Here is a 12874-nt window from a genome sequence, read left to right as displayed (position 1 = left end):
TGGCTCAGCTGGTAGAGCAGGTGCACATATACATAGAGGTTTATGCTTCGACGCAGAGGTCCAGGGTTCGAGTCCGACCTGTGATGATTTCCTGCATGTCTTCCCCCTCTCTCTCCCCCCTTTCTCACCTAGCTGTCCTGTCCATTAAAGGTGGAATAGCCCAACAGAAACATAACAAATTGAAATTCTCAGAAAACTATGAATAAAAGTACTGCGTCAGTACTGTCATGCAGCAGCTATGCTTTTTTTTTTAATGTATGTACTATGTGTATGCATCTTATTTTCAAAACTGACTGCTAAACATGAATGTTACAATATTTATACTGAGGTAATAATAAGAAAATATTAACTCGACAAAAGGTCTGATAGTAACAACAGTCAAAAAATTAAAACACTAAAAACGTGTCAAGGCAAGTACAGATGTCATCCTAGAAGCCACCCCCCGCTTGTGCCTGAGTGCAGACTGTCATCTTGCTCACCTCTGATTGGCTCCCTGGCTCTGGGAGCTGTGGGCCCTCTGCACCTCCTCGTCCAGCCGGCAGCGCTCCTCCTCTAGTTGCAGGAGCGTCTCTGGGGAGTGCTGCTGCTTGCTGACCAGGATGAGCTCCTGCAGGAGGGCCTCCTTCTCACGCAGGAGCTGCATGAAGTCCCGGTCACGGTCGGCCTCCGCCCGTCCTGACCAGCTCTCACTGTCCAGCTGTGCTAGCTGGTGCTGTATACTCTGCACCCTGAGAGCAGAGCAAGGAAGGAACAATGTAGTGCTGCATATTTGGAATTTTCTCCTTACACCTGGCACCGGGTCAACCAGGGATTGAGCCAGAGGCGGGCAAGTACATGCTGGGTCTACGTGGTTGCAAACCTTTGCTTACATAGACTTTGCTGGAGTTCAAATGTGCCTTGCACTCTCAGTAAAGTGCAAATATGTGGGTCCATATGCCATGATCAAAAGTGGAAGAAAAAAATGATCTTGTTTCCCTTACAGCCCTCTGCCTCAGTTCAGATGACACACTTTAGAATATACAGTCATCATCGATCAGCTTCAACATATACGCACCGTCTTGTTTCTCCATTATTACAATGGTTTAATGAACCAAATCACAGGAGAAGTCACAACATGTTATTATCACATCACGTTGGCCAGTATCAATCAATTTGATTTGTTATCCCAATGTTATCCCATCAGCTCCTTCAGCTTGCGCATGATTCATCATAAAGCAGAATGTGAGAGTCAGCTATGATGTAAATCACTACAAATAAAATGGTCATAATATTATATACTGTATGTATTTATTCATTACATCACAACATATTTTCTGTCTCACAAAACTGTACAGACAATTATGTTGGTTTGTGACAAATAGAGTGTCAGTGTTTTTGAATGAACACACACACTCTTTTGCGCTTGCCGGATCGTTTGAGACACACACACACACACACACACACACACACACACACACACACACACACACACACACACACACACACACCTCGATTTATAGTTAGATAGAGTCAATTCCTATATGGCTCCTTATTAATATTGGTATGAGAGTTTACGGAGTTCATGTTACCTACAGTGTCAAGTACAGCCTCTGTGTACTCTGCACAAGTGTTTATAGTAATGTGGCAGAATCAGCTCCAGGTAAGACCACGTATCTGAGCCAAACAGACACTTCATGCTGTGACTGTAATGACAGCATTCAGCGTCGTCATTTCTACCTGAGCCACACTGCTGCATCAGTCTTACGGTTGTGTATCAGCGACACGTTTATTAAGACAGAGTTAAGTGGGATCTCAGAGACTAAGTCCTGAGCCCTGATGAAATAACTGTGTTTAACTGTGTTTATGTGTGCTGGATTTCAGACAGGGTGACTCAGTGACAGAGCATGCAAGTTTCCACAGGTCTCTCCTTTCTCTCCCTCCCTCCCTCCCTCCCTCTCTGATGTCATGGTTGGCATTGCTGTTGCAGCAACATGAATCTTGTGTGAAAAAGTGTGCACGGAGCCATCGCAATAACATGGTGGCTCTTGCTGCTGCAGCTATCATCACAATGCTGCCCCTTACAGCTGGAACATACGCCGTCCAACCAGGATCTGTCACCAATCAGTCTTTAGATTAACCTCATCACATACCTGTGCTGAATTCAGAAGCAAAACTAACAGAAACGCCTTTCAATGTTGATGTTGCAAACATATGATTTAGCCTGCGCTATAGGGTAAGCTGGGATATATTTAAGCAAACGGTGTGTATATTAAACCACCTTGCGGAGAAGCAGGGTGTACACCGAGGCAGGCGGTGGGCAGAGCTCTCTCTGGCTGCGCACACAAAGGCAGCACACAGTCAGCAGCAGCGTGGCCAGGGAAGAATGTGACCACCCAGCTCATTCCGCTGGCCAGACATCGCTCAGCAGCCACGGCCACCGGGTGCAAATACTATTCATAACATGCCCTCCCACTGGACAACGAGCGCGGCCCGAGGAACGAGAGGGGGCTGGCGGGGCCTGGGAGTCAGTGCTGCATGCCGGTGTGTCATAGTACTACGACTGATAAATGACAAACAGACACACACACTTACTTTTTCTTGGCTTCCTCGTACTGCCAGTTGAGTTTCACTTTGTCCACTAAATGCATGGAATCTTGGGAACCATACTAAATAAATAAAAAAGAGGAATAAAATGATTTAAAAGTTTCATCACGGCAGTTTACATGGCTTAGACATGGCTTAACCATAAATATTAGTCATTTCAGATATGTGAAGGGAGTATAGGGAGCTTCCTGCAGCTTATCTAGCCATCATTTTAACAGATAATTGTTCTTTAAGGGCAAAAAACAACTGCGTCCTGCCAACAATTTCCCCCATCACCCCCAGTCAGTTAGCTGTGGGCTACAACTTGAGCCATGTATGTTTTGCTTAGATTTTTTATTTACTTTTTGGAAAATTAGCAACATTAAAAGTATGCTGAAGTAGCTATTAGCAGTTTCTGTTTGCAGTGCTCCCATGTATGTACAGACAACTATCAATAGATTACTTTGATACTGAAGAAAACTTAAAAACGTGATGATTCTTAGGCAAGTTGTGGAGTTAAAAGTATTGCCTTTTTGTATCATTTCTAAGCGGATTTATGGACATTTACTGGAAGAAGTGTAAGTCACGCTGAATCTAAAAAATACATGTATCATGTCTGCGTGTTCAGATTTGAGTTATGACTCCGAGAAGGTCTACAAATTGTGACGCAACTCTTCGTCACAGTTTGAAAACCTGTTTTAGGGGGAGACAGGGAGGAGTAGCAGCCTCTCCTACCTCTCCCATGATGTCCGTCTGACAGCCGGTGTCACAGTACTGCTGCAGGTTGCATGAGTCACCCACGGGTCCGCTGCTGTTCGCTGCCTCGCTGGCCGAGTCGTGGATAGACGAGCTGTTTTGGAAGTTGACCGTCAGCTTCGCCAGGCACTGTGGGATGGGACAGTGATTAATGAAACAAAACGGAATATTAACAAAGAAAGAATCATCTGCATATTATGATATTCAAAAATATCTCACTGAAAACTGTTGTAAAGAACAACAACAAAGTGGGACAAACAATGCAATGCACTGTAAATTGTCAAAATCAGTTTTTAAAGATGAATTTCAATGTTTAAAGTGTGTCTTTTGGCTCCTTTATGTTCATAAACAGATGGTGACATTGGCAGGAAATGCCTTTTGCAAATGTGGACCGACAATCAGACTGAATCATCGTCTATTATTATTCATTACTGCGTTGCATTTTTTGCTGTGCTGACAAAATCGTGGTCGGTGACTTAGATGTCTGGAAATGTGCTTTATTAAAAGACAATGACGAGAAGTAGAGGTTAACAGACACTAGAGGTCAGCAAAGAATATTCCAACAACATGTATCCCAGGAGTAACGTGCAGATAGCAGGAAGCAGAGGTCATCTTTTACCTGGATGAGGTCCTGCCTCTCCTTCTCGCCTGTGCTGATGGACTTCTTGATGCTCCGCAGCTCGGTGAAGATGGCTTGAGCCTCGTCCAGCTTGTAGTTGGTCTGACTGCAGGACATCTTCCTGTCAATCCTGTGACACAAACACGCACACATTCAGAGGTCTGCTGGGGCACTGAGTGTTAAAACCCCAGATGTTAAAACTGCTTGATGTTCTTTTGTTTGGTGCTCGAGGGCTGATTTCTGATAAAGCTCACAGTCTTTCACAGTGGTTATAGAGTATAATGGAACTCATCCATTTGGAAGCTGTAATCTACAGGCTTGTTCAGACTGCTCTATGAAGATAAACGTATATTAAGTGGTTAGCTACTTAAACTTAAAACCAATAAAGACATTTAAAAGTTGTCACCTTGTGTCTAGCAGCATATTAACAGTCTGACTTGCTGTATTTGAAGCCTCCCCCCCCCCACACACACATTATTCTTATCTAAGTTGAGGTCTATGGAGTCTTCGGAACTGACAAAATGTAGTAAAACTAAATCCATCGATTAATAATATTGTTAGTGAAATAATCTAAGTAGAGTGTAAAAATAAAGATAAAGCAACACACATTTTTTATAACCTCCCGTTAGATAGTAAAAACACATTTTGTCAGTTTCTGCCTTCAATAGCAGTCAACATTAGAACTGAATAATTAGGAATGAAATTCATGGGAGTAAATTCTGAACAGCTATGTGCTGCAATGTGTCAGCACATTTGTGAATTTGCTGTAATATTCTATCACATAATTGTGGGAAAGATATTACGTTTGGAGGAAGTTGCTCTAGCAGAACAGAGAAGATGACCAGGAAAAGCTTCACTTTAAAGTTACAGGTGCCAGGAAAGAGACATGCAATGTGTGGGAAGGAGGAATAAGAGCACTGATGAAAAATGTGTCAAAGGACAAAACAATGATCATGTGTTGTTAAAAGGTGCTTTGTTGAATGTGCCTGCTGGGCATTTATATGCACAATCACCTGATGACAGTTAGCACAAGAATCCAGTAGAATCAAGGCGTTTCAAATGCAGAATGACATCTATCATTCACATACCAGTAACAGGGTGGGTGCTTTATATTGGAAAACAGGTCAGTGGAAAATAAGTCACACACAAACAAAAAAAATCATCAGATGAACATCTGAAGTATTTTTGTGTGGGAGGTAACATTCAAGTGTTTATTTTAGACTGTGGTCAGTTATGAAATACTGACACTGCATGTGACAGGCCAGTATAAATAATAATCTCTGTTTGTTTCCACATGCTGGGATATTGTTTCAGCCTTTAAAGTGCTGCTTTCAAAGGCTCCCTCGTTTTAGGGGGGTATCTCCGCTACAGGGCTCGAGGCTCTCATTGTTTAAAGTTAAAACATTAAGATCCACCCAGAGACTATTTGATTAATGTCTCTATACATTCTGAAATAACAAAAACAGATCGATCCAGGACTCCCACCAACATATGATGAGCAAACACATCTGCTGTCCTGCTTTGAAGTGCTTGTATTCTACAGTAAGGGTATGAATGGGGAGGGGGGGGCGGTTTGGTTGGAGGAGCGTGGCATGGTGCCTCCTCCATCACTGGGCCTGGCACGTGGCCCCCGCTCTCACCACAGCCCGCTTCCTTCACTCTCCTTCAACAGCAGGTACTGTTCATCCACCCGACCCTGCCTCTTCCTCCCAAAACAAGCTCTGCTTTGTTCCCCCCCACCCTATTGGCAGGGCCTGGGAGTTTATATGCTTAGCAAAGAGAAAAAAAAAATAAGGCACTACCCACCCCTCAGTGCCTGCCTGTATCGAACCCCCACCCTATGTACTGTAGAGAAGCAAATATGCTCATATTTTCTTACCAAGCTAAAGGCTTCAGTTTGATTAAGTTCTTAAAAATACCAGTTGAGATGCTGGTTACGGATACAGAGTTAAGTCTGCACAGTGAAAATATGTGCAGTGTCTGAAAACTTGCTAAATGTGTCAAGATAAGGTGGAATACAGATGAGCAGAAAAGATACTCGTACGCCAAACTTGTCCAAAAGAGATAAACTCCTGACTCCAACTCCTGAATTCTTTTAGCGGAGTAGTGATTATGAAAGGGGGGGCATTTCTACATCAGAGGGTGCTTGTTTGCTTTATCTTATGTGACATGGCGCAGAGAACAATTAGCTATATTGCTGACAACAGCTGAGATTGGGGAAAAAACAAACAGCCGTAGGGTCCCGACTGGCCTCAACCCTACTGGGCAAAAACCAACCCAGGAGAAACAATAGGACGCGCACACACACACACAGACACAGACAGACAAACAGAGGCACAAACACACTTATGAGCACGTATGCACACACATGCAAAAACTCGAGAGGAGGATGTGTCCATGTTTTCTGCAAGCTGTGTATTCTCCTGGCTATTCTGGGAATCACTCAAGTCGTGTTTTATCTAAGAGATAAGGGACTCTTTGCCGGGACTCAGGAAGTGCAAAGGAATTTGCTGCCAGATATCTCTGTGTTTTTTAAACTGTTCTCGAGCCCGTACCTCCCCCCCCCTCCCTCTCCATAGAGCAACTTCCTCTCCAGGCTGAGCCTTGGCTCCCTGCACTCCACTGGTGCATCCTCTTCCTGAGGTGGAGTCCCCTTTTCCATCAAAAACTCCCTCCATTTGCCGTTTCTCAAATGCTCTCTTTTTTTTTCCCTCAGAGGTGGAGCCTCTAATTCTAACATGAAATTTGGAACTGCTCAGAAATGTTCCCAGCACAAAAGACGCTATGTGTAGGCCTATGTGTTTTAAAAACCAACACAAACTAAAAGGAAAACGTGGGACTCTAAAGCCTCTAAAATAGAAGCTAAAGAAGAGTTTCCGCTGATTATTCTTTGAAAATCCTCTCATTCTCTATATGGGTCAAAGGGTTTTTTGCCCCACGTTTTTTTTTTTAAATCTCACAATTTTCCATTTAAATTAACTGAACATTGTCTTATAATGTAATTAAACTGTGTTTGTGAGCCATGTGAAACATTTTAAAAGAGATGAGGAAATGAAAAAGAGATCATTTAAATATGAAAACGTGTTGAACTACATGAAATGTGTAAGTATGAATACAAGGAGACGTGGGGAAGGAAAAAGAGAAGGAGCAGAGAAAGAGAGTTTGTGTTGAGTTGAAGATAGAGGACGAGACCCAACACTGAGGGTGAGAGGGAATGAAAAAGGGAAAAGGCGGCTGGGTGAGGAGCAGCGTGTTGGAGGAAGGAGAAGGGTGGTCATGGGAGGAAGGGTGGGCCTGGGATACAGAGGCAGAGGAACACTCACTCCTGCAGGGTCTCCACTCCCATTTCCTTATACTGCAGCTCCTGCTTCACCTGGGCCAGCTCCTGCTTCAGTCTGGAGAGCTGCGGACACAAGGCCGAGCACCGGGTTACCATGGCGCACAATGGGCTTCTGTCACCACCACCACTGGCTAAAACTGCTTAGTCATGACTATTCACATACAGGAATGCTCTGCTATGTTTATACAGGGACGCACGCGCACACCTGTGTATGCGCCCTCATCCACACACAGTGATTTACATACTGAGGCGTTCTCTCCTGAAAAAGATGTCTGATTAACTTTCTATAGGTGACTGTAGTCTGTGATTATCCAATTTTACACAGCAAGTTCATCACATACCAATTGTATAATGTCATCTGTGACTCTGGAGGAAAATATCTTTAGTTTGAGAAAGTTACCCTGATGATGTCATCAATGGTTGCCTCGGCCTTGGCTTTGAGACTGACATTTGTAAGCAAAAAACCTGTTTTACAAACTGGGGATGAGGGAATATGAAAGGTGTGACAATTTACCAGGCAGGGAAGGTCTGATGAAACATGCTGCCGAGTTGCATTATGGAAAATGTAGGATTCAGTGTTTTGGGGGCTTGACCCATAATACAGACTAAACGTCAGGATATCTCAGCCTCTGCTGCTTTGATTTGGACCATTCTTTTTTTTAAATCTGTATCTTGAAAGAGCACCAGTGTAATAGAAGTCTAATACTAAATGGCTGGAGTGTCCCTTTCAGTGGAATTGTATTGTGATGACATGATCACATTATGATATTGTTTTACAATATAATAATGATTCTGCAGCCTGATAATTGTGATCTAATGTATATCACTATTAGTAAAATAGTAACACTGGCACAGCTGTGCTTTGTCAGGAAGTATACTAACATGATCAAAACGACTATGTAGGTAACTCTTACCATGTTCACCATCTTAGTTTAGCATGTAAGCATGCTAACATTTGCTAAGTAGCAATACACACAAAGTACAGTTGAAGCTGATGAGAATGTCATTTTTTACAGGCATTCACAATTATTGTGCTAGTTGAAAAATGTAGAGGATCAGAGTTATTTATAATCATCCTCTGGGGACCATGACTGTCTGTACCACATTGTATGGCTATCCATCCAATAGATGTTAAGGCATTTCATATTAAATATAATCCTTAAAGGCCCGTAATGAGCATGGCCAAAAATATCATATAAATACATAATCGAAATGACAGCCAGATCACCCAGGCTTAAAATAAATGGTTGTTGAGCAGAGATTATACTGACATTTACAGAGATAAAAATGATGAGCACTGATTTCTATTGGAAACATGACTGGCCATAAAAATCACTTTGACATAGCTGTAGGCTTCGCTAGCTACTTCAAATTATCATGTTGATTTGTGGGTGTTGCCATGACGAGTCAATAAGGAATGTATATTAACAACTGGTCATCATGTGATAATAAGGGACAATTGTAACATCCTGTGTTCATACAATCCTCAAAAACACACCTGTTCTGACTATGTGAGAATCTTTCCAGCTAACAAAAATAATTATTTGTGATTTCTATAGGAGGATTACAATTAAGTCCTACTCGTCTTTTCAGTATAACACTTGAGGTTAAAATGCCTGTGATCCAGGAAACACCCTCACCCATGTGACTGATCTCAGAGAAATGTCCAACTTGGCCCTGTGAGTCAGTGACCTAGCCTCTGCCTGACCCTTTGATGATGATCTCATCCTCATCCTCTCGAGGCCCCAGGCTAGAGCCACAGTATCCTGTAGGGGCCACACCCCAGCCCCCTTTTTTCTGCCCAACAGGGCCCCTCGCTTCAGCCCATTGTTCTCCTCCGATAATAACTTACCCGCTCTCGCCTACAAGCTATTTCCACTTTTATTTGGTCAGGGTCGTATTTCGAGTTTGAGGACGAGCCGGAGAGCGCTGTGAACACATAGAAAGAAAAGGACAGAGGGGGATCAGCAGTTAGTTGACAGTGATGACATGTAATAGTAAGAGTGGAAGGGGGATCCGGTGTCCTCTCCCAGCCATTGCTCTCTGTGGACGCCCCCTGGATGCTTTGTGTGTGACAGCTGGCTGGAGTCGGAGGGTAAAACTGGGTGGAGGTGGTAAAAGGAAGGGTGGGGTGCACCAGGGATTTGGAAGATCTTCTAAAGATCTGCACCCCCCCCACCAGTGACCTGAAGGCACATCAACAATATAGCATAACCAGGCCAGATAATTGGGTCACACTTCTCTCATCCTTTTTATGTCGGTCTTTCTTTCCATGTATGCTCATGTGTATTTTTTGGATTATGAAACACAGGGTCAGGTAAGTGAGCTGGATGTTAGTTTGTCTTACTGCTGGTGATGGAACGGTTGTCCTCAGAGAGCTCGTGGAAGAGCAACATTTCCTGCTGAGCCAGCTCCAGACGCTGCTGCTTGACCAGGTACATCTCCTTCTTGGCTTTGAGGGCCTCTTGGGCCACCACGAGGTACTCCTTCAGCATGCGCTCCTGCTCCTGCCGCCATTGAGTCCGCGGGTTCTCAATCTGGGTGGTCTCTGACAACGGGACACAACCCAAGTGACTAATGACCAAATAGCCCCATAAAGATGTGCGATAACATTCATCAGAAAAGCAAGACGGTACAGTGGTAGCTTCTTTGTGACACAAAAGACTCAGTATACTGAATTGACATTCAACCCTCATTGCTCCAGTGTAATGTACAGTGAAATCTGTGTGTTTTTTTTAAGTGCTTAGAGACAAATGGGGAAGTACTCACTGTTGATGTGGTCGATGTAGTAAACTCCCACTTGCTGGTCATAAACTTCCTCCCACCCGAGAGGCAGTTCATCTCCAACACAGTCGGCGAACGTCAGCGGTTTGGTGATCCTGAAATGATTTTAAATCTTTTCAGCGCAACAGTAACCCCAAGGAATACTCTTTCACATCAGCTTAAGAAATAACATATACAGCCGATCCGATCCGGCCCAGAAGCAACCTAAGAGTGACCCAGAAGAATCAGATAATTAATATCATATATAATAAATTGTTTATAAGAGATTATCAGTGTGTTTTCTTGCCAGTTTCGTTAGCGGCTCGTGGAGAAAATAGACAAGGCGCCGAAATATCGCTGCAGATCGTGAGCCAGATGCAGAGCGCGTTCTGTCTTAACAGCCCAATTGGTTAAAATGGGCGCTAAAAGGAAGCGGGCAGCGCTTACCGACGCTTTCGCCTCCTGTCCTATCTGCTCATCCACTATATTTATTAGAAATAGCCTTGCATCACTGCACAGTTTTAAAATAGGCTTCTGCTGAAAATGTTTGGCCCATCCACATTTCTTGGTTTTAAAATCTTGCACAACTCAATTAGTATTTGAATCGCCCTGCTGCTCAGTATCTTTGGATTAGTGTGCTCATCATGTCACCCATAAAAAAACTAATATTGATAATTAGTGCACACTAGGGCACTGTAGTACCCAACTGAAAACGTTTACACCATAATCTTTATTGCATAATTCTTCTTAGACTGTAGTTTGACATAACCTTGCATCTGTTTTTCTGTCTCGCACATTACATAATTTTTCCTGTTAGCATTAACTGGCCTTCAGGGTGCTGTGCCTCATTTATCATGTTTATAAAAGAGGTTTTCAATGTCAATCGAGGGGAAAGAAGCAAAAAGTAAACATTCATTTTAAAGAATTTTCTCTCCCCCACCACCCTGACCCTCAAAAGCAAAGCTGCACTGCCTCCCACGTTTAGAGATGCATATTTAGATCGCAAAGAGAAACCCTGTCGCAATTTAACAATTATCCAGAGTGATCATTTCAATCCAACTACGTAGCTTTGGTTTCACAGCATGCACAAAAACAACGAATGAGGTAAGTATGAATACATATGGGTAATGTATGTTTATCCATTTATATGATGGACTTGAATTATTCAAGCTGGTCAATCCTGAAAACTCTTTCACTAATTTCATATGTCAAGCAACTGCTCCACTGGGTAAAAATGAGGTAATGTGATTCTTAGGTTTTCTTGAGTTTAATAAAATCAACTATAAAAAAATTATTTCCTGCAACATATAAATCAAATTTAAGAGATTCCTCATATCCCAAGCATGCATTATTAAAGCCAAATCTTTGAAAAACTGATTTCTCTGAGAAAGTGGGTCGGTATCATCAGTACAAATTGAACAAAAAATAATTGAGCATTCAACACCAATGTTATACAAAAAAGAAGCAAAGAAAATGATTAATTTATACATTTATAAAAAGCATTCATTAACAGGGGCAGAACCTTTATTTTATGGTTTGAAACTGTAAACTTTACTTCCTGTGTTGGCGACTGTCAGATTTACAAGCTTGTGTGTTTCGACAAGGTTACAAAGGTGTTCTGTCAGTGCTCCGTGAGGAAAGAGCAGATCAGTTCAGGAGGTCAGGACAGCAAACTGTGGACAGTTCTTTTTTTTTAAGATAATTTTTGGGGGCATTTTAGGCCTTTATTTCCACAGGACAGATGAAGACATGAAAGGGGAGAGAGGGGGAATGACACGCTGCAAAGGGCCACAGGTCGGAGTCGAATCCGCGGCTGCTGCGTCAAGGAGGAGTAAACCTATGTGTGTGTGCCTGCTCTACCAACTGAGCTAACCTGGCCACGTACATTGGACACCAAACTGTTGACAGTTCTGAGGGTCAGCTGAGAAAATAACATCAGTCTTGCTTGAGAACTACCTTTGCGAAGGTGCGCCTTTTCTTGCATGCCAATCAGAGCAGACTGGGCTTTTCAGGAGGGGGGCTTAAAGAGACAGGCGCTAAAATATTTCAGACAGAGGGTGAATACAGGTATATTCAGACAGTCTGAGAAAACTAATGTGTTTTTTGAACATTAAAGCATGTAAACATGTTCTAGTAAAACCCCAAAATACAAGTAACCTGGAAAAAAGCATATTATGTCTCCTTTAAATGTAGTTCAATTAATCAGACAAGTATCAGGACCATATGGTTAAATAAAGAAATAAATATAAAATGTATGCATGTGAACAAGTATGCTCCATGTGTATTATTTAGCTTACATTGTGAAGCCTGAAACTTTTCTTGGACTTTCTTCTTTAAAGAATTTGCATGGACTTAATGTCAAAAATTAAAGACTGCCACAGTGTAATGATTTATGCAGCCATGTGTGTAGATGTGGGCCCCATCAGCACACAATGTGTCAGGCCATAACAGTGACTATGACGGTGCAGAACTGATGGCATCAGGCCGATACATCACTAACTCCCCTAATCTACACATATCAGTGAGCTGTGAACCAGTGGGTCTGATGACAGCAGAACATACAGTAACTGTCTGATTACCATCAATCAGCGCAGACAAAAGGGGGGTCCGGTAACAGTGACCCCTTCCAACGCAGTATGCTCACAATGCAGACAGTGCATGAGGCGTGATCCTGGCGAGGCATGCATACAATGAAGGGGCGGCCCGGAGAGAGTAGCTGCATCACATTCCTCAGTGGACAGACGCAGCAGCTCTCCTCTCTGCACTCTTCACCAGAACTTAACTTCCATTTGGTTGCAAAGACCTGGTTTTCAGGCCAAATGCCACCAGCACTG

General features: G+C 42.9%; 1 protein-coding gene across 1 annotated transcript in view; it reads right to left on the bottom strand.

Annotated features, from left to right (window-relative positions):
• wwc3 (WWC family member 3) overlaps window positions 1-12874 on the bottom strand; it is a 32309-nt gene that overhangs the window by 9428 nt on the left and 10007 nt on the right. Inside the window, exons 2-9 of the mRNA XM_078259801.1 lie at window positions 10047-10156; window positions 9625-9825; window positions 9130-9206; window positions 7261-7340; window positions 3938-4067; window positions 3298-3447; window positions 2572-2645; window positions 480-728 (exon numbers count right to left, since the gene is read on the bottom strand). Coding sequence (XP_078115927.1) covers window positions 480-728; window positions 2572-2645; window positions 3298-3447; window positions 3938-4067; window positions 7261-7340; window positions 9130-9206; window positions 9625-9825; window positions 10047-10156 — 1071 coding nt within the window. The remainder of the gene's footprint in view (window positions 1-479; window positions 729-2571; window positions 2646-3297; window positions 3448-3937; window positions 4068-7260; window positions 7341-9129; window positions 9207-9624; window positions 9826-10046; window positions 10157-12874) is intronic.

This window comes from Sander vitreus, chromosome 9 (assembly GCF_031162955.1).
Source record: "Sander vitreus isolate 19-12246 chromosome 9, sanVit1, whole genome shotgun sequence".
Taxonomy (NCBI): Eukaryota; Metazoa; Chordata; class Actinopteri; order Perciformes; family Percidae; genus Sander; species Sander vitreus.
Note: the sequence above shows the minus strand (reverse complement) of the source record. Positions and strands in the feature narration are given on the sequence as shown.